This window comes from Dermochelys coriacea, chromosome 4 (genome assembly GCF_009764565.3).
Source record: "Dermochelys coriacea isolate rDerCor1 chromosome 4, rDerCor1.pri.v4, whole genome shotgun sequence".
Taxonomy (NCBI): Eukaryota; Metazoa; Chordata; order Testudines; family Dermochelyidae; genus Dermochelys; species Dermochelys coriacea.
Genome location: NC_050071.1, coordinates 90726726 through 90753539, shown reverse-complemented (window position 1 = coordinate 90753539; position 26814 = coordinate 90726726). Strand labels below are relative to the sequence as shown.

At 40.6% G+C, this 26814-nt stretch overlaps 2 protein-coding genes across 7 annotated transcripts in view; both read right to left on the bottom strand.

Moving 5' to 3' along the window:
* AASDH (aminoadipate-semialdehyde dehydrogenase) overlaps positions 1-2708 on the bottom strand; it is a 57404-nt gene extending 54696 nt beyond the window's left edge. For 2 of the 5 annotated variants that reach the window (XM_043513768.1, XM_038398715.2), the window contains exon 1: positions 2560-2691. In XM_043513768.1, the coding sequence (XP_043369703.1) occupies positions 2560-2599 (40 nt within the window). In that variant the 5' untranslated portion in view covers positions 2600-2691. Of the gene's footprint in view, positions 1-2559 lie in introns of all 5 variants that reach the window. The other 3 variants (XM_038398713.2, XM_043513769.1, XM_043513773.1) reach the window with 3 other exon arrangements.
* A 4574-nt stretch (positions 2709-7282) lies between these two features.
* PPAT (phosphoribosyl pyrophosphate amidotransferase) overlaps positions 7283-26814 on the bottom strand; it is a 76780-nt gene continuing 57248 nt past the window's right edge. The window contains exons 3-11 of one of the 2 annotated variants that reach the window (XM_038399145.2): positions 23328-23534; positions 21780-21892; positions 21512-21657; positions 20019-20091; positions 16285-16436; positions 11197-11324; positions 10620-10841; positions 9178-9298; positions 7283-7686 (exon numbers count right to left, since the gene is read on the bottom strand). In XM_038399145.2, coding sequence (XP_038255073.1) covers positions 7511-7686; positions 9178-9298; positions 10620-10841; positions 11197-11324; positions 16285-16436; positions 20019-20091; positions 21512-21657; positions 21780-21892; positions 23328-23534 — 1338 coding nt within the window. In that variant the 3' untranslated portion in view covers positions 7283-7510. The remainder of the gene's footprint in view (positions 7687-9177; positions 9299-10619; positions 10842-11196; positions 11325-16284; positions 16437-20018; positions 20092-21511; positions 21658-21779; positions 21893-23327; positions 23535-26814) is intronic. The other variant, XM_043513776.1, reaches the window with a different exon arrangement.

The window sequence follows — 26814 nt, the reverse complement described above, 5'->3', positions numbered from 1 at the left end:
GACTGTGAAATCTGATCTCGCCCCCCACCCCTCATGAAATCTTGTCTTGTGTGCTTTTACTCTATGTTATACAGATTTCATGGGGTAGACCAGCGGTTCTCAAATTGGGGGGCCTGACCCAAAAGGGAATTGCACGGGGTCACAAGGTTATTTTAGAGGGATTGCAGTATTGCCACCCTTACTTCTGCGCTGACTTCAGAGCTGAGTGGCCAAAGAGCAGTTGCTGCTGACTGAGGGCCCAGCTCTGCAGGCAGCAGCGCAGAAGTAAGGGTGACAATACCATACCATCCTTACTTCTGCGCTGGTGATGCTGAAAGTTCTGCTTTCAGAACTAGGTTCCCATCCAGCAGCTGCCGCTCTCCAGCTGCCCAGCTCTGAAGGTAGCATTTCCACCAGCAGCAGCACAGAAGTAAGGGTAGCAGTACCGCAACACACCCACCCCACACAACTCCTTTTTGGGTCAGGACCCCTACAATTACAACACTGTGAAATTTCACATTTAAATAGCTGAAATCATGAAATTTATGATTTTTAAAATCCTACGGCCATGAAATTGACTAAAACGGACTGTGAACTTGGTAGGGATCTGGCTTCTATGTGTTCTCTGTGCAGCCCTTATTACGTGTGTGGGCATGGTAAAACAAAATAATGAAAAACAATTAAAAAACTGCAAGGAGCCCAGCTGTCTGCATTGATTAGGGACTATGTTCAGTTTGCACAAAGTAAAACTATTTCCCCATGTTATTTCTCCCCCACGCCCCCGTTCCTCAGATATTCTTGTTAACTGCTGGAAATAGCCTACCTTGCTTGTCACCATGAAAGGTTTTCCTCCCCCCCCCCGCGCTAGTGATAGCTTATCTTAAGTGAAAAGAAAAGGAGTACCGGTGGCACCTTAGAGACTAACAAATTTATTAGAGAATAAGCTTTCGTGAGCTACAGCTCACTTCATCGGATGCATCCGATGACGTGAGCTGTAGCTCACGAAAGCTTATGCTCTAATAAATTTGTTAGTCTCTAAGGTGCCACCGGTACTCCTTTTCTTTTTGCGAATACAGACTAACACGGCTGCTGCTCTGAAACTTATCTTAAGTGATAACTCTCCTTACAGTTTCAGAGTAGCAGCCGTGTTAGTCTGTATTCGCAAAAAGAAAAGGAGTACTTGTGGCACCTTAGAGACTAACAAATTTATTAGAGCATAAGCTTTCGTGAGCTACAGCTCACTTCATCGGATGCAGTGAGCTGTAGCTCACGAAAGCTTATGCTCTAATAAATTTGTTAGTCTCTAAAATAATACCTATGATTACTAAAACTAAGAGAGCTTTCTGTTAAGATTAATGAGAAAAAATGTTTCTAGTTCTTCAGTTTGTTTTATTTTGAATTTGCCAGCATTTAGCGTATGTGGATCTTTCACACAGTAACATTTTTGAAAAAAAACAGGAAAAAATTGAATTTAAAACCACAAAAATTGACAGGGGACAAGGAGGAAATTATTGTTTATGGAACCGTTAGCAATGTTGAATTGGCACTGTCTTTTAAAATACAGAGGAAATATATTTTTGTAACCAAAGCCACAAACTTCCAGTGCTAATGGCTATCGCTCCATTTTATATATATTGGTTATATGTTTATATAAACCATTGCTTTCCAAAATCATAGATATCACCAGATTACTTGCAAGCGCACTAGGAAAAATGTTTTTGCAACCTGCTTGGACAAAAGTAACCATGACCCATAGAAGCTAGCACAAGAATATGCTGCAAAATGACATTTAACTACCTAAATGTATGACACAATCAGCATTGCTCATTACATCAAAAACATACTGTAGAAATTAGAAATATACTTGGATTTAATTAAAGCTGATTCATTTATTGAAGCAAAGAGCGTTGGTTGATTGTTACTTATTCAATTTACTGGCGGACCTCAACACAATGAGCAAGATGGTTAAAACACATCTGTTCTCTCGGAGAAGGACGTCCCGGGCACGTATCCCAGCACATCTGGATCCAAGCGCAGACCATCTATTGCCTAGCCGGAAGCAGAGCAGGACACGCTGGGAACTGTAGTCTCCCTCGGACGCACCTCACATCAGCCCCGACTCTGCAGGTGATAGTAGCCCCAGGGCCCCCGCACACGAGAGCGACGAGGGGGCTGAGGCAGTGCGGCCTGTGGGTGACACGCTTCCCAGCGCCCCAGAGCTCTTCTTCTGGGCGGAGCGGCTCCGCGGAGCCCCAAGGCTGGTGTCCCCGCACCCACCGTCTCCTCTCACAGCTGAGGGGCGGGTACGCTGGGCCAGCCTCTTCCCCTAGAGCTCTTTAAGTCTCCCGCCGGCCGCGGTGGGAGCCAGCGCCTTGGCTATCGTCCACGGCTCCCAGGGACCCAGGCAGCCGGGTGCGTGAGGGGAGAGGCTGCGCTCGGACGAAGGCGCCTACAGTCCTCAGCCCCAGCAGCGGTTTAGCCACGTGCCCCGGTCCGTTTCCACCACCCCCACCGGGCCCGGCCTGGGCAGCTCCCCCGACCGACACCTGCCCGAGAGTAGCCGCCGAAGCTCGCACCTACCTGCGCTCGCCGCTCTCCAAGGCCGCCGCCGCCGCGCCATTGAGCGTCGGCAGCTAAGGAACGCCCTAGGCTCGCCTCCAGGCTTGGCGCGGCAACAGCAATACGCCACATTTGATTGGCTGAATGAAGCTCTTTTTTTCGATTGGCTCCTTCTAGGCAGCTTCGGATTGGCGGAGCTCTTTCAGCGCAGCCGTGTTTGCATTGGTTAGTAGCTGCATTTTGATTGGATGCTGAGGCGCCAGGGTCGGGCTGTTCCATTCTCCCAGTGGCTGGGGGGGGGCAGGTCTTGGAGCGGACAGCTCAACACCAACCTATGAAGTGAGCTGTAGCTCACGAAAGCTTATGCGCTAATAAATGTGTTAGTCTGTAAGGTGCCACAAGTACTCCTTTTCTTTCTACTGAGGAAGGTTCCCGGTGATAAATCATCTCCCCCCCCGCGGCGGAAATAGGACAGTCTGCAGCGCTCAGCTCGTTTAGAGGGAAGGCTGGGTTTAGTCGAGTGAGTGCCCCTCTCAGGAGCATGCGCCCTGCTGGCTCGGGGCGCACGGGAAGCATCAGCAGCCAACAAGAACCCTGGTCACCAGCTGCTGGTCCTGAGAGACACACAAGGCTTGAGCTGCAGCTCAGGAAACTTATGCTCAAATAAATGCGTTAGTCTCTAAGGCGCTACAAGTACTCCTTTTCTTTTTGCGAATACAGACTAACAGGGCTGCTACTCTGAAATAAGGCTTGCAGCTTCCCCAGAGCTCTTCTTTCACCCTAAGAGCTCTGTGTAAAGTAACCATTTGTCTCGTTCACCAACCACATTTAGGTCCACTAACAGCTACCACCTCACTCACCCTGGGTCTGGACTCAACAGTCACTCTTGCAAAAAGTGTAATAAAATGACTACGTGAAACATGATCTTTTGTGTCTGCTATTTACAGTTCTGGCTCTTAACCACACTCCAAGATGACATAGGAAATGACAAGTAGCTAGAACTTCAGGCAGCAGAAAATTATTTTTAGTTGATTACATACACTGTCCCTGGTATTCAAACTGAAAAAGTTTTAGAAGTGTAATATAATCAATGTTTTAAAAAAATTTAAAGCAACTTTGGCTATATATAAGTAACTGTGCTGGGGAATGAATCAGGACCTTGATGCAGATTCTTGGTACGTTTGAAAAAGAGGGACTGCCATAAAAAAATACTGACTGGTCAGTAGAATTCACTGAAAGGAGTCTCCTTTATTTTGATAGATGAACAGTGTCAAAGGAAAATGTGGATGTAGAAGGAAACAATGAGAAACTAGGAAGGGAAAAAGTTTAGGAAGCAATTTTAACTGTGTACAAGTAAGCTACCATACCATGCACTGAACAAGAAACATTGTGGGCTTGATTTTTCTTAGGCTGGTGTAAACCCACAAGTGAAAGTCAAAACCTCTGCCTCTAAATGCAGAGTCTGATACTATTATAACCCTTTATAGTCATATTTTTACATTTTAAAATGCACAGTTGTGACATTTTGTATTTCGGGGGAACATTCAGCACCCTCACGTTCATCCTTATGATTTTGCATTAGATACCACACAGTTTGTCATGGTGGGGTGTCTTCAGAAGGCTCATGATGTACTGAGCATTGTTGTTATGGTAATGTATACAATTATGAGGCTGAAAATGTGTCCTCATAGTTTAAAGCAAGCCCAGGCAAATACTGTCCAGCAACAGAGGGGCAGTTTGCACCTCATCAGGGCATATATAGGACAAACGTAGGGCCCAGCCTCACAGGAGCAAAGGACACTGGCCTAGGCAACAACAAAAGGATCTGTTGGACTCTTGAGTGAGTCACCCCCCTTCCTTTGGTCAGTTTGGGAATGTGATGAGGTAATGCTCACCAGACACTGGGGGGGGAGGAAGGGGTGGCAAAGCCAAGAGGGAAGAATGAACATGATAAAAGGGAAAGTGCTACAGACACCACACCAAGCGACTGAAGCATTGATTAAAAGGGAGAGCATCTAAGTTTGTAAGGGCATTGAAAGTGTTAAGATCAGCTTAGAATGTGTTTTGCTTTTATTTCATTTGACCAAATCCGACTTATGTTTTGACTTATAATCACTTAAAAATCTCTTTGTAGTTAATAAATCTGTTTGTTTATTCTACCTGAAGCAGTGTGTTTGGTTTGAAGAGTGTCACTCCCCTTGGGATAACAAGCCTGGTGCATATCAATTTCTTTATTAAACTGATGAACTCCTATAAGCTTGCAGCATCCAGTGGGCATAACTGGCACTGCAAGATAGAGGTTCCTAGGGTTGTGTCTGGGACCGGAGATATTGGCTAGTGTCATTCAGTTGTACAATCCAAGGAGCAGCTTACCTGCCAGAGAGTGTGCGTGAACAGCCCAGAAGTGGTGGTTCTCACAGCAGAGCAGGGTAAGAGTCAAGGATTGGGGTGACCTAGTTGATCACCAATCCAGACAACTCCAGGGGAACGTCACAACAGTATATGTGGAAAAGGAGAACACTTGATCTTTAAGTGTTAAGGCACTAGAGAATCTGTCCTGAATGAAATCAGAACCATGTTAAAATGTACAAACTGTGTTTAAACAGTTAGAGTTAAAAGTAACAATGCTAGTCAAGTTTCCGAGTAGCAGCTGTGTTAGTCTGTATCCGCAAAAAGAAAAGGAGGACTTGTGGCACCTTAGAGACTAACAAATTTATTTGAGCATAAGCTTTCGTGAGCTACAGCACATTCTAGGGTACATGCACAAGTTCTATATATTTTGTTTGACAAAAAGCATAATTTTTCCAAATTGTAGACAGGTTAAAACCCTCTTGGCAACATCTGTGATTAAATATGGCTGTAGATAAAGTTCTTATCCTAGAGTGGAAAGGACTCGCTGTAAAGGGATAGGATATAGGGACCAAGTTACTCTAAGTCCTTCCCATAGAAATACCTGCTTTTTGGGGGTGGGGGAAAGGTAGGGAGAAAAAACTCAAAGATCTCAGAGTTTTCCCTAAATCATCCCTGACTAAGGTAGGAAGGGTCAGGCTGGCATGGGATGGTACCATCATTCCTCACACTTCCATTTGTGGGATGCCACTGTGATTCTGTAACAGAAGCTTACTACCCACTTCTTGATGAGACAGAAGATGGACATGCAGCGAGCCCCTCGCTACACGTATGGTTCCTCACCAAGCTCAGGTCAACGTAAAGTCCCAAGAGTCTTATCTTAAACTTCAGTGGAAGCAGGCCCTAAATCTAACTCAAACGCTCATTAGGTAAAGTACTTAGCTATGTGCTTAAATCTCAGTGACTTCAAAAGCATGCTTAAAGTGAAATCCTTATTTAAATGCTTTGCTGAATTGGGGCTTTAGTTCTGAGGTTATGTATCACACACAACTAATAATACTTGAGTCAAAAGATCGAGGTTTAATCACCATCACTTGGCTCTCAACTACATCATACTTACGGGGGGATGGGGAGGGAAATAAAGGGGGAGACTTTCTAAACTTTCTCTTTTGTAAAACAGTATTTACAAGCAACCTTAACACCAAAAACATTAAAAACATCTAAATTAAGTTTCTGACATACATAAGAAAAGTCTAAGGTATAGTAAACATTTAAAAAAATGTGTAAGTTCATAAATTAATAGTTTTGTGAAAGGTGCTCATTTTAGCCAATTACTAACTGTTCATTGAGAAGTATATACTTTGTTATCTGTAACATTATTTAAAAAATACAATCCATTTTGCCACTTTATAACCAATGTAAGTGTTCTTTATAACCCACTCATTTCATGATAAAAACATTACATTCAGTAACCCATACAGTACTGTTGAAAAGCAGTAGACTAATAGTTGGAAATACAACTTAGTGTATTTCTCATGAAAACTCATTCCTCCACCTTTTTGCAGTTTTTACAGTACTCTATTGACATAACATATCATGTCGGTTACAAGCTAAGCAAAATGTTATTTTACTTTTGATTCCACCTGGAAGGCCCATTTATAAAAACACATTAGCTCAGACCTCAAAATTTTTAAGGATTTATATTGAAATAAAATAATGAAGTGAGGGAGAAAGTTAGCAACTTTGCAATGCAGGTCTAATCATACTTTCTAGGTTTGTAAATATCACAACTAGTTTTCCCTGTCATATCCCAATGACATTTACTAAGAGCAATTATGCTGGGCTTCAATATGCTTAAATGAAGAAAATATCAAATTAGAGAGATTTTTTGTTTAGTATTTTCCTGAGTCTTCCGTTTTTAAGGTCACATGCTATAAAGATGGCATTCACTGAACATGGACACATTAGATGTAGATACATAGCTTGAATATAAAGGCCTTTTAGCAACATAAGCAAAAAAACAAACCAAAAAACCCAAACACTTAAGTATTATTACAATATAATATTCCATAAAGTACAAGATAAGAATTCCTTGGAATACCTTGGAAAGCCATTTAACTCTTCAGAATTGGGCATGTTCTTCAAAAAAAGAAAACTTCACATTATTCTTTTGCACTAATATGCTTTGATAATTAAAAATTATTCTGTATGATCCATGAGCTGTATCCTAAATTGGTTTTTAAATAATTTATCAATTTTGTGAATAAGCCTAAAAAGAACATCCAACTTCCTTGACAAGATTAAAACAAAAACAGTTTAGCTGGGTAAGTAATCCAAAAGACCGTGTTGTTTTTACATTACATCCAAAAGAAAAAAACCCCCAAATAAAAGGCACTATTGTCCATGATTTTTATTTTATTTATCCAGGTACTTACATTATATGGTTTTCATCACCATAAACTTTATAGAAAGTCTGCAAACACAAAGACATGTCTGCAACAGCAATTAGACATCACTAGCTTTAAGTGGCTTGCTTAATGTAAGAAGATGCTATGCGCTGATAGGTACAACATACTTCTCAATTCAAAAAACTACATTCAGCAATGGTACTTGGGCATTAAAGTCACCAGTCGAGCTCTACTGGGTATTCCCCAGTAAGACATGCTGTACAGTGGCCAATCTTTCTAACACAAGATTTATTGGTTTTAAGGCTGTTTTGATTTTCTTGCTTTGCTTTGATACTTTCTTGCACAGATGATACCAACCCTTCCACAGAAAGATAAACCACGCTGTCTGCTCCTAGGGGAAATAAAAGACGACAATGAAATATTAAAAGCTATACTAGTATTAAACAAAATAAAAGCATCTTGAACATGTAGTCATGATATTAGATGGGTTCTCTCCCCGTGGGTCACCTCCCCTGCAAGGAAAAGACTATAAAACAGGGTGATAGGAGGGTCACAGTCACCTTGTCCTTTCCATATTACTAAAGTAGAGTGGGGTCCCTTGTTAGCTAGACAAGAGGCGGGGGCTCTGGTACGGAAAAAAGACTGAGAACCACAATGTTACTCATTTTGTCAAAATGGAAACTAAATCCAAGCTGGTCATTGAGATTCTCTGAGCTCATAGCACATTGCCTCCCTGAAATAGCAATTATTCCAAGTTCTCCTTGGAAGCAGCCACACACATAGCTGTTTCAAGCTGTCTTTGTTCCATAAGCAGAGCATCCATGACTTTTGTTCTTCTTGCTGTATTTGGCTATTGGGCCTTTGAGATAATGCAGTAAGGGTTCACGTGAATGCTCTAGCAGGAGGAGAGTGTTTCACCCTCTCATTTTATCACTTTTGTTAATTACATTGTGGATGGATATTAAAATGTGATCCTCCAGCAAATTCATAATGCTTTATTTGTGCCATCACAATTAATCCCATGGGGGGAAAGGCTGATTAAAAGATTAGACAGAAGGAGCAATGAAGTCAATCTTAAAAACACTAAAAAAACCCTCTGTAAGTTTAAAGGCTTTTAACTACAGCTGTGTTTTTAAATTGGCAAGTTTTTAAAATCATTGCTCCAGCACAATACTATATATGATAATAGACATGCCCATTCACAATCCATTACTGATCACTATTGCTAAATCATGATAATGCACATCTGTTATTTGCAATGGCACAAATAATAATTTAGGCATTTGTTCTCTTTTTTTTGTTCTGTAGCAAATATTGCTTACTGTAAAGATTTTAAAATACACTGCATTTATTTTACTTGTTTAAATCTTACAGTTTTAAAATGAGATGCCTTTGGCTCAAGAAAAATATTTACATAAATTCTACAATTTGAGCTTTAAGTAAAACCAGCAAGCATTTATGAATTTAGTAAGAATATTTTATTATGCTTAAATTTTCATCACTACCCTGTCTTCAACTTATCTTCCTGAAATTTTGCATGCCGCAGCTCACTACAGGTAGAGTTTTTCTGGAAAGTTTGGCAAGAATCAAAACAATTAGAACTTTGAAAGTGTATTTGTAGTTTACTTAGAAAGGTTATTTGAGTGCTCTATATATTGTAAAGGAAGAACTATAAACTGCATCAGACAAAACATACAGCTGGTATCAATGTGATCTGGTGTGTGCAGATCAACAAAAAATTCAGTAGCTCAGTTTTGGGGTTTTGGGGGTTTGGTTTTTTTGGGAAGGTAGGAGTGTCAGTTTTTCCCCACTGAAAATTTGTGATCATGTTTTTCCTCATGACTGAAAAATCTCAAGCGGGGGTTAAAATTATAGCATTTACCTATGTATTTTGCAAGGTCATGAAATTCAGGTCTGTTGGCAATGAGTTCTTCTTTTGTTGGAATATTTATTCCCATGTAACAAGGAAATTTTATGGGAGGTGAAGCCACACGAATGTGCACCTGAAATAAAATGAATTTTCAATATTACATTACCAGTAAAAACTTGCATCTTGATAAAAGTCATTGCTGTTAGTTAATGTTATAATCAGACACGAGAGCCCCAACCCCTGTAAGGTGATCAGCAAGGGCAAAGCCCTGCCCCTATTTGGAGCCCCACTGACTTGGGGCTCTGCATATGTATAAGGATCCACTGCGTGCATTACATTTCAGGATCAGGGTCTTAGATCTCTCCAGACTCCAAAATATCAGTATGGTAAAGAAATTTAAGTAGTAACATTATTAAAGCCTTTAAAATGGCTTCTTAATTTTCAAATAAAACTATTTTGTCTTCACAACTTTTCTTTTCTATTAAAAATAGATTTTATTTAAAGAGTGAGTAATCCAATTTAAATTAACAGAGCTACTCACGGTAATAAAAATAAGAACACATGTAAACGTTCACAGGCTCTGTGCCTAGGCTGTGTCTACTCATTGACAGCTTTGGTTATACAAAGCACATTTGCTTCTGTGACAGACTAGCACATTCTATTTCATATGTAAATCAAAGAAACAAATTAAACCAGAAGCAGTATTTTTCTTGAGATTTAGGACAATGCCTATTTACCTAAGAAGTAAGGTTAAAAACAATACCACAGCAGGAATAAGTAGTAGAAATATATAGCCTCCACACTGATTTTTCGATAAGATAAAACTATCAGTTTTCCATTCATTCTTGATTTGTCAGTTACATCTTAAGCCATATCTATACTACCACTTTTGTCAGTACAATTTATTTTAATTCACAGGTGGAGGGGGGGGCAAAAACAAAAAACAAACCACCATTCCTGAGCAACATAAGTTACACCAACAGAAGCGTCGGTGAGGACAGTGCTATGTTGATGGGAGAGCTTCTCCCACTGACACAGCTACCGCCACTCGTGGAGGTGGTTTTATTATGTCGACAGGAGAGCTCTCTCCTGCCAGCATAGAGCGGCCACACAAGCGATCTTACAGCAGTGCAATTGCATCAGTACAGCTATGCCGCTGTAAGCTTGCTAGTGTAGACGCATACTTACTTTAAAATAGAACAGTACCCCTTTTATTCAAGTTTTTCTGCTGCAGATTTTCCTAAGATCAAGGAATCACACAAGAAACTTTTCACACTATTACCTTTGATACATATTGTTGTGCATTTGCTATCTTTGTTTTTATGGCTCTCTTTCTACCACACCTTGTAAGTGCACTAAGGGAAATATTCTGACGTGTAACTGAAACACTCCAATTTGTGTCTCCATCAAATTTCCCTTTACATCTGCATTACAACTGCTGAAAGTGAACTTACCTCCTTAGCACCAGATTCCCTGAGCAGCTTTATTATGGGAGAGATGGTATTACCCCGCACAATAGAATCATCAATTAGCACAATTCTTTTGCCTTTAAAGTTGTCAGATAGGACTCCAAATTTTTTTGCCACTCCAAGCTGTCTTAACCGCATATTTGGCTGAATAAAAGTTCTTCCGACATATCGATTTTTACAGAGTACTTCAACATATGGCAGCCCACACTACAGGTAAGAGACAATTATACACACAGTTAAATAAAATAAATACATTAAAAAATAAGGATTAGGAATTGTAAAGATTTTTTTTTTTTTTTTTTTTTTTTTTTTTTTAAAGATGACCTGCAGATTAGGGCTAATCAAAGGCCTTTAGCTTGACCAATGTAGTGGCAACAGTGCACTGGTGCAGCATACGACAATATGAAACCCAGTTCACAGAAGACCTACATACACTATCTGACAGGAGGAAAACACCAAAACTAACTTACTGTAAAGAAGAGTCTAGTGTATTTCATAGAAAGTTAGAAACACTGGCAGGGAGGGGAAGAAATAAATATTAAAAATAATCCATCGACAATACCTTTTGTGCATAACCTAGTGCTGCTGGTGTTGCAGATTCTGGTACTGTGCTAACCAAGTCTGCTTCCACTGGTGCTTCAATAGCAAGCTGCTGACCGCATCTTCTCCTGACTGAATACACCATTTGACCTATGGACATTGAGGAGATAATTCTTTTCCTTTATGTAATTATGAGTTAGCTTTCAGTTTGCTCAATACAGGAACTATTCCTATCAAATAAATTCTACAGTACGTTTTAGGTAAATAGGAAGCCTCTGTAAAGTAATGAGAAATATTCACTACCAGAAGTCACCTTACACCTTTCATCTCCTCCCATAATATCCATGTTGCTTTCCATAGAATATCAGGGTTGGAAGGGACCTCAGGAGGTCATCTAGTCCTCAAAGCAGGACCAATCTCCAACTAAATCATCCCAGCCAGGGATTTGTCAAGCCTGACCTTAAAAACTTCTAAGGAAGGAGATTTCACCACGTCCCTAGGTAACACATTCCAGTTTTTCACCACCCTCCTAGTAAAAGTTTTTCCTAATATCCAACCTAAACCTCCCCCACTGCAACTTGAGACCATTACTCCTTGTTCTATCATCTGCTACCACTGAGAACAGTCTAGATCCATCCTCTTTGGAACCCCCTTTCAGGTAGTTGAAAGCAGCTATCAAATCCCCCCTCCCTTTTCTCTTCCACAGACTAAACAATCCCGTGTCCCTCAGCCTCTCCTCATAAGTCATGTATTCCAGTCCCCTAATCATTTTTGTTGCCCTCCACTGGACTCTTTCCAATTTTTCCACATCCTTCTTGTAGTGTGGGGTCCAAAACTGGACACAGATGAGGCCTCACCAAAGTCAAATAGAGGGGAACAATCACGTCCCTCGATCTGCTGGCAATGCCCCTACTTCTATATCCCAAAATGCCATTGGCCTTCTTGGCAACAAAGGCACACTGTTGACTCATATCCAGCTTCTCATCCACTATAACCCCTAGATCCTTTTCTGCAGAACTGCTGCCAAGCCATTCGGTCCCTAGTCTGTAGCGGTGCATGGGATTCTTCCGTCCTAAGTGCAGGACTCTGCACTTGTCCTTTTGAACCTCATCAAATTTCTTTTGGCCCAATCCTCTAATTTGTCTAGGTCACTCTGTATCCTATCCCTACCCTCCAGCGTATCTACCTCTCCTTCCAGTTTAGTGTCATCTGCAAACTTGCCGAGGGTGCAATCCACACCATCCTTCAGATCATTTATGAAGATATTGAACAAAACCAGCCTGAGGACTGACCCTTGGGGCACTCCACTTGATACCGGCTGCCAACCAGACATGGAGCCATTGATCACTACCCGTTGAGCCCGACAATCTAGCCAACTTTCTATCCACCTTATAGTCCATTCATCCAGCCCATACTTTAACTTACTGGCAAGAATACTGTGGGAGACGGTGTCAAAAGCTTTGCTAAAGTCAAGGAACAACACATCCACTGCTTTCCCCTCATCCACAGAGCCAGTTATCTCGTCATAGAAGGCAATTAGATTAGTCAGGCATGACTTGCCCTTGGTGAATCCATGCTGACTGTTCCTGATCACTTTCCTCTCCTCTAAGTCCTTCAGAATTGATTCCTTGAGGACCTGCTCCATGATTTTTCCAGGGACTGAGATGAGGCTGACTAGCCTATAGTTCCCAGGATCCTCCTTCTTTCCTTTTTTAAAGATGGACACTACATTAGCCTTTTTCCACTTGTCCAGGACTTCCCCCGATCGCTGTGAGCTTTCAAAGATAATGGCCAATGGCTCTGCAATCACATCCGCCAACTCCTTTAGCACTCTGGGAAGCAGCACATCCAGCCCCATGGACTTGTGCTCGTCCAGCTTTTCTAAATAGTCCCGAACCACTTCTTTCTCCACAGAGGGCTGGTCAGCTCCTCCCCATGCTGTGCTGCCCAGTGCAGTAGTCTTGTTCGTGAAGACAGAGGCAAAAAAAAGCATTGAGTACATTAGCTTTTTCCACATCCTCCATCACTAGGTTGCCTCCCTCATTCAGTGAGGGGCCCACACTGTCCTTGACTTTCTTCTTGTTGCTAACATACCTGAAGAAACCCTTCTTGTTACTCTTAACATCTCTTGCTAGCTGCAACTCCAGGTGTGATTTGGCCTTCCTGATTTCACTCCTGCATGCCCGAGCAATATTTTTATACTCTTCCCTGGTCATTTGTCCAATCTTCCACTTCTTGTAAGCTTCTTTTTTGTGTTTAAAATCAGCAAGGATTTCACTGTTAAGCCAAGCTGGTCGCCTGCCATATTTACTATTCTTTCTACACATCGGGATGGTTTGTCCCTGTAACCTCAATAAGGATTCTTTAAAATACAGCCAACTCTCCTGGACTCCTTTCCCCCTCATGTTGTTCTCCCAGGGGATCCGGGCCATCAGTTCCCTGAGGGAATCAAAGTCTGCTTTTCTGAAGTCCAGGGTCCGTATTCTGCTGCTCTCCTTTCTTCTCTGTGTCAGGATCTTGAACTCGACCATCTCATGGTCACTGCCTCCCAGGTTCCCATCCACTTTTGCTTCCCCTACTAATTCTTCCCGGTTTGTGAGCAGCAGGTCAAGAAGAGCTCTTCCCCTAGTTGGTTACTTCAGTACTTGCACCAGGAAATTGTCCCCTACTTTCCAAAAACTTTCTGGATTGTCTGTGCTCCGCTGTATTACTCTCCCAGCAGATATCAGGGTGATTGAAGTCTCCCATGAGAACCAGGGCCTGTGATCTAGTAACTTCTGTGAGTTGTCGGAAGAAAGCCGTGTCCACCTCATCCCCCTGGTCCGGTGGTCTATAGCAGACTCCCACCATGACATCACCCTTGTTGCTCACACTTCTAAACCTAATTCAGAGACTCTCAGGTTTTTCTGCAGTTCCATACTTGAGCTCAGAGCAGTCATACTGCTCCCTTACATACAATGCAACTCCCCCACCTTTTCTGCCCTGCCTGTCCTTCCTGAACAGTTTATATCCATCCATGACAGTACTCCAGTCATGTGAGTTATTCCACCAACTGTCTGTTATTCCAATCACATCGTAATTCCTTGACTGTGCCAGGACTTCCAGTTCTCCCTGCTTGTTTCCCAGGCTTCTTGCATTTGCATATAGACACTTGAGATAACTCACTGATTGACCCTCTTCCTCAATATGAGGCAGGAGCCCTGCCCTCTCACGTGCTCCTGCTCGTGCTTCCTCCCGGTATCCCACTTACCTCAGGGCTTTGGTCTCCTTCCCCTGGTGAACCTAGTTTAAAGCCCTCCTCACTAGGTTAGCCAGCCTGCTTGCAAAGATGCTCTTCCCTCTCTTCGTTAGGTGGAGCCCATTTCTGCCTAGCACTCCTCCTCCTTGGAACACCATCTCATGGTCAAAGAATCCAAAGCCTTCTCTGACACCACCTGCGTAGCCATTCGTTGACTTCCATGATTCAATGGTCTCTACCCAGGCCTTTTCCTTCCACGGGGAGGATGGACGAGAAGACCACTTGCAGCCCAAACTCCTTTATCCTTCTTCCCAGAGCCATCTTTCAGGCCACCATGAGGACCAAATCCTTCTTGCCTTATTCAGGTGATCAGTCCCCCTGACATCAACAGAACTATTCACTTGAGCAAGACCAGCAGGATTTGAACCTGAATTTTAATTCTCTCCACATCCTGTTTTTGTTCTTGCATCAAATGGTTCTGCTAAGTAGCTTGACATTAGCACAGAATAGAGGCCTGTCCTATGGGAGCTTTACCAAGGTAGTGATCATAGGACAAGGCTGATAGCTCCATGTACATTGAAAATGTACAAAACTGAAAATTTAATTAGAAAGAAGGATCCACAGGAATAGTTGCGTCTTGTAAGGAAAGATAAGATAAGCCACACTTCAAATGCTTTAATAAGTCCTAAATATTTTTTAAAAGTTGTCTAAAATGATAAAATAGTATCTTATATATTCATACATTTTAAGGCCAGAAGGGACCATTACATTACCTAGTTAGACCTCCTGAATAACTCAGGCCACAGAATTTCATCCAGTCACCCAGGTACTGAGTCCAATAACCAGGGTGAAAGCAACTTAAAGGATTTACCATTAGGTTGGAGTCCTGAGCGGAGGTGTGGCCTCAAAAAGAAGAGGCAGGACCTTTAAAATCAAGATTTAAAGGGCCCAGGGCTCCCCGCAGCAGCCCGAGCCCCTGGCCCTTTACATCACCGCAGGAGCCCTGCCACTCTCCACAGTGGGCAGGAGCACCTGGCCTTTAAAGTGCGGCCCGAGTCCGGCTGCCGGAGCCCCGGGGTAGCAGCGGCAGGGCTCCGGCGGCGATTTAAAGGGCCAGGGGCTCCGGCCATTGCGGGGAGCCCCTGGCCCTTTAAATCACCTCTGCCAATAACTTGTGTTTGACTACAGCATATCTTCCAGAAAAGCGTCCAGTGCCGTTTCAAAGACATCAAGAGATGTACAATCCACCACTTTCCTTAGTAGTTTGTTTCACTGCTTAATCACTCTCACTTTTAAAAAACTGCACCTTGTTTCTACATTGAATTTGTTTGGCTTTAACTTCCAGCCATTGGATCTTGTTATGCCTTTATCTACTAGATTAAAATGACCTTTAGTTCCTAGTTTTCTCCCCAGAAAGGTACTTATAACACTTATAACTAAGTGTGAACACTTCTTGATCTTCATTTGAGAAGTTAAACATATTTCACTCATTTAGTCTCTCACTGCAAGACCTTTATTTCCAGTCACTGAATCATTTTTGTGGCTCTTCTTTTTTGTACCCTCTCCAATTCTTCAACATCCTTTTTAAAATGTGATCATCAGATCTGGATGCAGTATTCTAGTATTGGACTCATCACTAAATGTATACAGAGAGAAAAATCTCTTCCTTCCTCCCTCCTAGTCACTACTCCTGTTTATATATCCAAGGATCGCATTAACCCTTTTTTGACACAGCATCACAGTGTGAGCTCCATGTTAAGCTTCTTGTGCACCGTGACCCCTCAACTGTTTTCAGAGTCACTACTTTCCAGGATACAGTCCCCCATTTCAATAACGCCTGCATTCCTTGTTTACTATAGTTTATCTTCATACCTTCAAAAATGCTGTCGGGCCTTGCAAAATAAACATATTCAAAGATACAGAATGCTGATGGATCTCCTTCAGGTCTTGGTACAACATCCAGTGTTTGGACATCATATCTGGATATCTTCACAATCTCCCCGGGGAGGACTTCACGATAATACCTTGAAAAGATATTTGCAGTATTTAGAAATTTCCATACACTTGCATGTTAGTTTTAGGGTATAAACAAAGCCATGTTCTGCTAAACCCAGTCAACTTTCTGATATTCAGCAGTCACAAAATATTAGATTATTATTTTAAAGTTGACCCTTTGGCTCCTAGCATTGGACTTTGCCAGCATTAATGCAAGACTAGTGCAGTAACACTGGCAGCCTGCATTAGTACCCGAAAATGGTAAATTTCCAGTCTTAGCACTAAATGGTTAAGGACATCCTCCCATTACATGAAACAGTCAAGACGACACTGAAATGCTTTATGTATATTAGTATCAGTTACAAATTTAAGATAGAGTCAAGTCCTGGCCATCATGAGATGAATAAACTGACTCTTAATTTAGTCTTCACTAGTTTAGTCACTTTTCTATGAAAGCTGAGAAACACAAATCATCCCATAGAATCAAATGGCCTGGAATGAGGAATGTAGTCATAAGAGCTGTCACAACAGTCAGTAACTGGGGTCATGTCAGTATCAAAATAGAAGGTGGAAGACAGCTACAACTGAATAAGGGCAGGATTATTGGAATATAGGTCTGCTGTTCCATATACTTAGATTATATCTTTTTATAATTAGAACAAAAATTGAATCTGGAGATTTAATAAAAATGTAATAAGCTCAGAGATTGCATTATTAAACATATTTTTAGATCTTCTATAAAATGATCTTCTAACTACTGTTGTTTAAGTATACTACTTCAATTGACACTCCTAGAGGAATTCTGCACCACTGCACATGCACCAGAATTCATGTACAGTACAAAAAAATTTTTTTCTTTTCCCCGCAAAAAATAACTTTCACCCCTCAGAGGCCGCTGTGGCGCCAGATCAGCCAGCAGACAGCTCCATTCATCCTGTTCACGGAGCTATGTTAGGACTGACAGAGTGGGGCACAAGGGGCTGCTGTCACAAGCTGGGGTTCAGAAGGGCTAGTGGCAGGGCACAGACTGGGATGTGGGCTCAGGAGTTAGTGGGGTGACAGCTTTGAGCCAGGTACTGAATGCAAAAGGTTCTGCAGGGCCACATGGGGACGGGAACAGATGTGCCTGACTGAATGGGAAAGGCTTGGTCAGCCAGGGTCTGCATGGGGGAAGCTCCCCAGCTCCCTAACAATCCCTCCCTCCTGCCCAAAATCACGTTCCGTACTTCTTCCACCCACAGCCAACAACTTTCCAGATTCACTCCCAGGCTCACTTCCCAGCTCCTCCATAACCCTTGGACTCCCCCAAGCCTATACACTCATTCTAAGGGAAGTAGGAAATATGTTTCTGTATTGTAGTTTAAATGAATTGCTCAAAGTTCTGTATTAATATGCTAGTAAGAAATCTGTCCAAAAAAAAAAAAAAAAAAAAAAAAACCACCATTACCTGAATCTTTCTTTTTTTGGGGAATGTATTGTATACTTGCGGACAGGTATTTTGAAATAAATTACAAAAATAATTGAAACTAGCATGATTAGATTGTGTTATTTTGACAAAATAAATATGCAGAATTTTAAAATATTGTGTGCAGAATTTTTAGGCACAGAATTCCCCCAGGAGTAAATTGAGTTTAGTTATCCAATTAAGTGCATCCTATCACTAGAGGTTAAATGGCAAAAAAAAAAAAGAACCAGGAGTTCATTTCCTAAGTACTTAGATTTTCAATTTTACTAAACATGAGTCAAGATATGCGTATCTGAGTAATGTTGAAAAATATTCACTGTACATATCACACACCAGCACGTCTTAAAACATGCAGATTGACTCTGATGAATGCTGGAAATGTAATTTAGAAGGAGATGCATATTCATTAGCCAGATACTAGAATTAGTGGGCTAGCTGATAACACTGAGAAAGCTCTACGATACAACCGCATTTGCTCCAACCCCTCAGACAGACACAAACACCTACAAGATCTCTATCAAGCATTCTTACAACTACAATACCCACCTGCTGAAGTGAAGAAACAGATTGACAGAGCCAGAAGAGTACCCAGAAGTCATCTACCACAGGACAGGCCAACAAAGAAAATAACAGAACACCACTAGCCATCACCTTCAGCCCCCAACTAAAACCTCTCCAACGCATCACTGAGGATCTACAACCTATCCTGAAGGACGAACCATCACTCTCACAGATCTTGGGAGACAGGCCAGTCCTTGCTTACAGACAGCCCCCCAACCTGAAGCAAATACTCACCAGCAACCACACACTACACAACAGAACCACTAACCCAGGAACCTATCCTTGCAACAAAGCCCGTTGCCAACTCTGTCCACATATCTATTCAGGGGACATCATAGGGCCTAATCACATCAGCCACACTATCAGAGGCTCATTCACCTGCACATCTACCAATGTGATATATGCCATCATGTGCCAGCAATGCCCCTCTGCCATGTACATTGGTCAAACTGGACAGTCTCTACATAAAAGAATAAATAGACACAAATCAGATGTCAAGAATTATAACATTCAAAAACCAGTCGGAGAACACTTCAATCTCTCTGGTCACTCGATTACAGACCTAAAAGTTCCGATGAAGTGAGCTGTAGCTCACGAAAGCTTATGCTCAAATACATTTGTTAGTCTCTAAGGTGCCCCAAGTACTCCTTTTCTTTTTGGGATTCATATGTAGTGCAAAAGGCCCCTGTTGATGATGATTCTTAGCAGAAGTATCTCAGTCTCAGAAGGTGGGTCCAGAGCAAAGCAACTTTTGTTAAGAAAACAAAGATGGTACCAACAGTTAATTATTGTACATGGAAATGACAGAACTTACCACAGTGGAACATATGTTGTAGCTTGTTTCTAGAACATCTCACAATGTAATAGATTACTGAAGTTCAGACATTATTGGTTTCCAGTTTTTGCTCTGAATTTATTTTTACTTCTTGCAGTTTTTGCTTTGTTTTTCCACTTTTAAGGGGACACAATTTTACTTACCAACATAACACTCAATTAGTGGCAGATTTGTTAAATGTCGGATTTGCAAATTAACTGTACATTCCTCATTATGAGTACAAACGATTTTATTAATTTGACTGTTTTTATTTTCACTGAAAATTAAATGTTTTTGCACAGAGAACACTTCTCCTGTTTCTTTTTTAACTATATACAGGGCTTGTCTTCACTACAGTTAACTCCAGTATTGCCCCAACTTGAATCCTGCCTGCACATAAAAACCCATAATTTGAGTGTGGTGGATCTTTCAGCTGAAGTGGCTAGCCTATCAGGAAGTATAGGCTACAGTTTGAGTCAACACAACTCACGAGCTGCTAATACAACCACTCTAGTTGGAATATTCATTTTACATCGTAGCTGCACTCACTTAGATAAGCGAATTGAAAAGGAGTTAACTCTACAGTGAAGAGATACCCACACAGTCTTCTTTGCAGATGATTTCTGAATACACTATTGCCATATTTATTTAAATCCATAAACTGATAGATATAATCTTTTACACTGTTTGTGAATACTATCATTTGGCTATTTAAATCTCTATTTACGGTTTAAAGTGTTTACAGATCATCTTGTATGTGAAGGAACTTACTGTGCACCAATAGATAAAAAGCTGCAGGATTCAGAGGAGACCACCCATCCTTCTGTTTCACTGTTTTTCTTCCCTGTAATAAAATTTTCAATTATAATTACATTATCTTCACAGATCTTGGAACTATAATCACTAAACATGTTAAATTTCTGCAGCAGTTCTGGTCTGTTACATTTTGTAATCATGTACTTGGGCAAGTCAAATAGTCACGATTTCTGAATAGAAAGTTTGGAATCAAAAGTTGCCGTAACATTTCTTGAAAAACTGTTCTTTGGAAACATTATATAAAACTTGTCCTTGAGAGATTAGAAGAGCCAGTTTCACACAGTCACTGTTCATAAGGACAATTCAGAGAAATAAATTCCTTATCTCCGCAGGACTTTCCCCCCTACTTCCATCTCATTAGATTTTTGGGGCCCTGGTGTATACACATGCTTTTTGTTTAGATAAGAAATTCCTTACTCTCCGTATATTAAGTGGCGGCTCTAATGCCGCTGAAGTCAATAAAAGGGTGCTCTTGGATTTTAATGGGCATCCAAAGTGAGAAGAATTCTCAGATAGGCAAATGAAAGGGAACAAATGGGCAGATCAATAACGTAACAGGATACAAACACTAATATACAGTATTTGGACATTGCGAATATTTTCTAAGAGATTACTCTTTCCAAAAAATTTTCACACACAATCCTCCATGCCATATCAATTTCTTTGGACAAAGAATGGCTTTACACATTTTTTCCTGCAGTTAAAAATGTCAAATTCCCATATTTTACAGCACACTAGGTCTTAAGGTTTTTCCTTGAAAATCACTGGTATCACTCAGGGCACTCAGTTGGGAAGGTATGTACAATTCTCCTTTGGGATTACCTTCCACGAATGACCAGATTTTATCCTGACTCAGAACATTTTGGTTTACAAGAACATGCAGAGCCTTTATTCAAAATTCCTATATTTGCGTTTTCACATTAACTCCTTGCCATAATATGTGGACAAGTGGGTTTCCCAGCTCCTTCCAGAAGGATCCCCCCCAAAAATATTTTTTCCTTCAATAAAACAAATAATCACCAATAGCCCAAAGCTAATAAGTGACCCTACAACAAAAGGAGATGAAATAGGGCCTGTATCCAGCCATCCCACTTTCCTCCCAGGGCAGAGGGGAGAAATCTCTCTCCAATTATCTCTGAGGCAATTAGGCTGCCTCTCTCTGCTCCTGCCATGGGGGAATGGGGATTTACTATTGTCAAGAGAGAAGGGGTGCTTCTGATTTCCTTTAAATTTGTTCCCATCATCAAAATGTATTTTGTATTTTATAAATCAACCAATATTGGGATATTACTGCATCCGATGTTGAGAACGCAACATTTTAAAGAAAAGTCTCTCAACTGCATGAATGTGGACATGATTCCCCCATTAAGTGCAAATGTATTATTTATTTAGCTTTGCAAATGTAAACACACTTATGGCTGGTTACCCAGTCTTTATATAGGATTTACCTTTTCCACTCATACTGCCTACTGAAATGAGACGACCAATGCAGAGTGGACGATTCCCATAGGGATCACGTACTGCATAGATTATGTCTTTATGCATCATTAGGAGTGAATATGAAGTAGGGGTTTCATTCATTAAATTTTTGATTCTGAAATGAGATTAAGTAAACACAATGGTATGTTACAGATGGCTGTATTCTGTTACTTACTACTGCTGTATTTTACACTCAGACAATACTCTTGTTTCTAATTCCAGCCCCTAACCGCTTACCTTGCTACCCAGTCTGGGGTATCATCATTCTCGAGTGGAGGTGTGAATGCCAGCAGCTGGGTGATCAATTCGCTGTCAGAACTGGTCGATAGTCCCACACCATGTCTCATCAGCTTTAAAAAAAAAAAAAAAAAAAAAAAAAAAAAAGACAAAAATATAGTGTTATCAGTCTATGAAACCATTGCACCATTTTTAGTTTAGCAAGAGTTACATGCCTGAAAAGTTGTTTTAATGTAGAAGTCACCAAGAACCCAAAGAATGTGGTTTATACTTTTGTCCAAGGAGCTGGTGCACAACATCGGCTCATATAAAATGACACTCGGAATTGCATCCCTCACCCTTCTTTTCATTGCTTTGCTTTACTGGTGACCAAAGCATAAAGCAAACTTGACATTCCCCAATATCCACAGTGCTACTCAGGGTCTGGGGATTTTGTCACCTCTTCACTGCTGCTTACACATGGCAAACTGAAGCAGGGCAAAGAGAACAGGTGAAGAGAGGAAGCACAAGTAAACAATGAAAGAAGAAAAGACTGAAGAGAGAGTAAGGGGAAGGAGGGAAAAAACAACAACCTAAGATGCGAGAGACTGAATCAGATTTATGGTCCTTCTAGTCTGGTGTGCTCAACACACACACACTGCATTTAAGGAAGAGGAGAACCTGCAAAGTATCTAGCCTACTATTCATGCCTGTTCAATGCTTTACACAGGAGGGTTCCTACCTAACCTTTGTAGATCTTGCATCCTGAAGAATAAGACTGGATACCATTTTTACCATTATCACATTTACAGCGATGCTTGAACATAAAATTAACCAATCATTTTGAAACCAGTCACAATATCTGTCTTGATACATTCTTGCAGCAGTGGTGGCATCCACAGATTGACTACATTCTGCATAAAGTTCCATTACCTTTTCCAAGTCATAAATTTACAATTCTTTGATGTAGTAGTATGTTCCCTTGTTCTTTGCACAGGGTTAAAAGAGAAGCATCTGTAAGGTTTTAATTCTGTTCTGCAGTATGTCCACTTCCTTCTTTACAGACTATGATATCCAATTTTTGACTGTCTCCTGATGTGTTCAATCACTGTAAATTACTATTTTCCACTACTATTTTCAATATTCAATATTCACTATAGCTTTCTTAAGGTGATGACAAAAAGAGATAATATTGCAGATGAGGACATATCAATGTATTAGATGATATTTTCTAAGCACTCTTTGCTTTCTCTAATGACTGCCATGCAATGGGCAGATTCAAACTGAGCTATTCATAACTGTATCTGGATTAGTTTTCCTATTGGATCAACATTAACACAGAAAATAAAAGAAAAGCAGATTATCTCCCCCACCATGGGAGTTACAAATTAAAAATTTTGTTTCTCAGTGCACTGCCCAATCCGTTAGTTTGGAGTTCCTCACCATTCTCTGTAGTTTTCAACGACCTAAAGCATTGTGTGTCAGCTAGGAGATATGACCAATTTTTTGTCCATTTCTGCCTCCTACTCATTAATAAATGATACTGGAAAATCCAGGACTGATTCCTACCTTTCTTCTGAGTTGTTTAGCATTTATTAATTCACCATTGTGTGCCACAGCAATCTTCCCATGAAGAGTTTCTACAACGAAAGGCTGGCAGTTCTCTAATTCAGAGATTCCTGACGTGGAGTACCTGGTGTGGCCAATTCCAAGATTTGAAATATACAGCTTCTTCAGATTGTCTTCACTGAACACATGATTAATAAGACCCATTCCCTTGCAGGGAGGAAAAAAAAGACTGTATTTATTATTGTTATTATTACAGCAACACTCATTATGCCAGCACTTTACAAGCAAAAGCCAACAGCAACAACAAAAAAAGCGCTTACCTCTAGAGAGACAAGACAGACAGACAGGTCACAGGAAAGGGGAACAACATGAGAAGGTCATGGAGGCAACTGGTTACATCAGGATAAACACAACATAAGGGGGAGTTTGTTTTGAACATATTTTTTTTCAGATAGACTGTCCCCAGTTACCACTCAGTAAGAAAATATCCTTTGAAAAACCACGAGCAGAAGAAAATTTGGGAATACTGTATGTATTTATATTCAAATGTAATTTTAAAAGCTCAACTGGCTTTGTTCTTTTACTGCTATTTTAAAGTTTAAAAGTTTCAATTACATTTATTCTTTAATGCTATTTAGAGAGAACACTATAAAACAAATATTTCAATATATTCTGTTTGTTTGTTTTTTTACTGAGAAATAAGACAATACATTTAATCACCAGCACCATAATGAATTTGTTTTTATACCATCTTTGGATTAATGTTTAAAAGTCCCCATTATTTGTAATTCTGGCCACTGCTATAATTGGCACTCTTAACCTGAAAGAGCCAGAAAACTCTGCTGAAAAGTCTTCAGGTATCCAAGCTGACTTCTACTACAGCAGAAATGACTCAGAACTTTTATAGATAGACCTCAGGAGATTCTAGCATATTCAATAGCCAAGGCAGCAATCCTATTGGCAACAAGCATTGTGAGGGAGGAATTTAAAAGCATGCAGGGTCTAAGTAATTAAAGTACAGGACTGGGAAACAGGTGCTCCAATTTCTATTCTGAACTCTGGCACAGACTTTTTTTTGTAACCTTCAGAAAGTCTCTTCATCTGTCTAAATCTCTTTATCTCTCTAAAATGTGGATGATATTTACTTCTCTTAAGTGTTGTGAAGATTAATTCATTAAAGAGCTTTAAATGCCTTGGAGGCTCAGAATTATATTTGAATCTGATAATTAGAGGAAGGAGAATATTAGCACAAACAGAATTTCAATGTAAAAAGTAAAATGCTACTGTAGCAACAGATAAATACAAGGCAAGGCAAAAAGAACAAGCTCTGACCTACACACCAAGCTACACTGGTTACATAGCTATGGCAGTGTAGACATTTCCTTCATCAATGGAGTTATTCCCCCTCACCATCGCCCTGGCTACGTTTACATTGGGGGTTAGACTGACCTAACTATGGTGCTCAGGGCACAACATTTTTCACAGCCCTGAACGATGTAGCTAGGTTGACCTAATTTAAGTGTAGACCAGACCGAACAGTGTGGCTTTAGATCAATTTACTTACATCAGTGCAGAACCCTGCATAGACTCTTAATTTAAAATGGTCTGAGGGTCAGGTCAGTAAATTCAAAAGTGCAAGCTAAGCAGAAGTAACCAATTTTAAACTAATAAAAGTATTTTCTACAGGGATTTGCACCAGTTTAATTAAATCAATTTTTAAACCAGAACTTCAAAGGACAAGGTCATATTCACTGGTTTGTGCCCTTCAAGTTTTCTTTTTTAAATAACAGTAACTGTAGATTCTAAATACTGCAGCCAAGACATATCCCAAGGATAAGAGAAATCATATTATGCAACTGCTGTAATATCAAAGTTTTCTGAGATGATGCAGTCATCATATTTAATTCTCAATAATGATATGCTTAGATGTCATTCTCCATAGCTCTTATGGAATCAATATAAAGTATTATAGTGTCTGCCAACATTTTATTCTCAGTGCATTACTTTTTACTCAGAGGCTAAAGGAAGTGCTAACGGTAGAAGTGGAAATCTCTCATAACCTAAAAAGAAGTGGAAGCTCAAAACAAGAACAGGGTCTGTCAAATATAAAGGGAAGGGTAACCACTTTTCTGTATACAGAACTATAAAATCCCTCCTGGCCAGAGGCAAAACCCTTTCACCTGTAAAGGGTTAAGAAGCTAGGATAACCTCGCTGACACCTGACCAAAATGACCAATGAGGATACAAGTTACTTTCAAAGCGGGGGTGGGGGTGAGGGGGACACGACGACGACGGACAAAGGGTTCGTGTGTCTGTGTGTGCTTTTGCTGGGAACAGATCAGGAATGCTCTTCAGAACTCCTGTAAAAAGTCAGAAAGCTAGAAATGAGTTAGATTTTCTTTTGTTTAATGGCTGGTAAAATAGCTGTGCTGAATGGAATGTATATTCCTGTTTTTGTGTCTTTTTGTAACTTAAGGTTTTGCCTAGAGGGATTCGCTATGTTTTGAATCTGATTACCCTGTAAGGTATTTACCGTCCTGATTTTACAGAGGTGATTCTTTTACTTTTTCTTTAATTAAAAGTCTTCTTTTAAGAACCTGATTGTTTTTTCATTGTTCTTAAGATCCAAGAATTTGAGTCTGTATTCACCTATGCAAATTGGTGAGGATTTTTATCAACCCTTCCCCAGGAAAGGGGGTGTAGGGCTTGGGGGGGGGGGGGGAAGAGTCTCCAAGTGGGCTCTCTCCCTGTTCTTTGTTTAACATGCTTGGTGGTGGCAGCATAGGGTTCAAGGAAAAGGCAAAGTTTGTACCTTGAGGAAGTTTTTAACCTAAGCTGGTAAGAATAAGGTTAGGGGATTTTTCATGCAGGTCCCCACATCTGTACCCTACAGTTCAGAGTGAGGAAGGAACCTTCACATGGTGGCAGTGGTGGGATCAATTTGAGATTTTTTTGGGGGGGGGATCATTTTGAAACGGAAGCACAGTAGGATTTTAAAAGGACTTTCCCCCCTTTGGGCTGCTTGAAAGCAGGTTTTAAGCTGAAAACAATTAGAGTTTTTCCATCTCTGCCTGGGGGCCAGAGCAGCAGGCATAACAAAAGGGATGTGTCTTTTTGAGGTGGAATTTTCTCTACCTAAAGGAAGGATAGTTAACCTCCTGCAGGGAAATTCACAAGTTTTTCACAGACCTGAAGAGGTGTTTTTTTGTCTTTTGTTTTTTTTTAAAGCTAAGAGCAACTAGAGGGTTTTTCTGTCTATTTGCCTGGAGACAAAGGATTTTTCTGTAGGCTGAGAATAGCTATCACATTACAGCACAAAAATTTTACAAACCAGTTTTTTTTTTTTTAAACTCTCGGGTGTAAAGTTAGTTAAAAACAAAGAGGCTAAGATGACAGAATCTAAGGTGGAAAAAGCCAAAGAGGCTGCCCACAGGAGAGCTATGGAGGTAAAGGAAAAAGAATGGAAACATGCTGAGGAAGAAAGGGA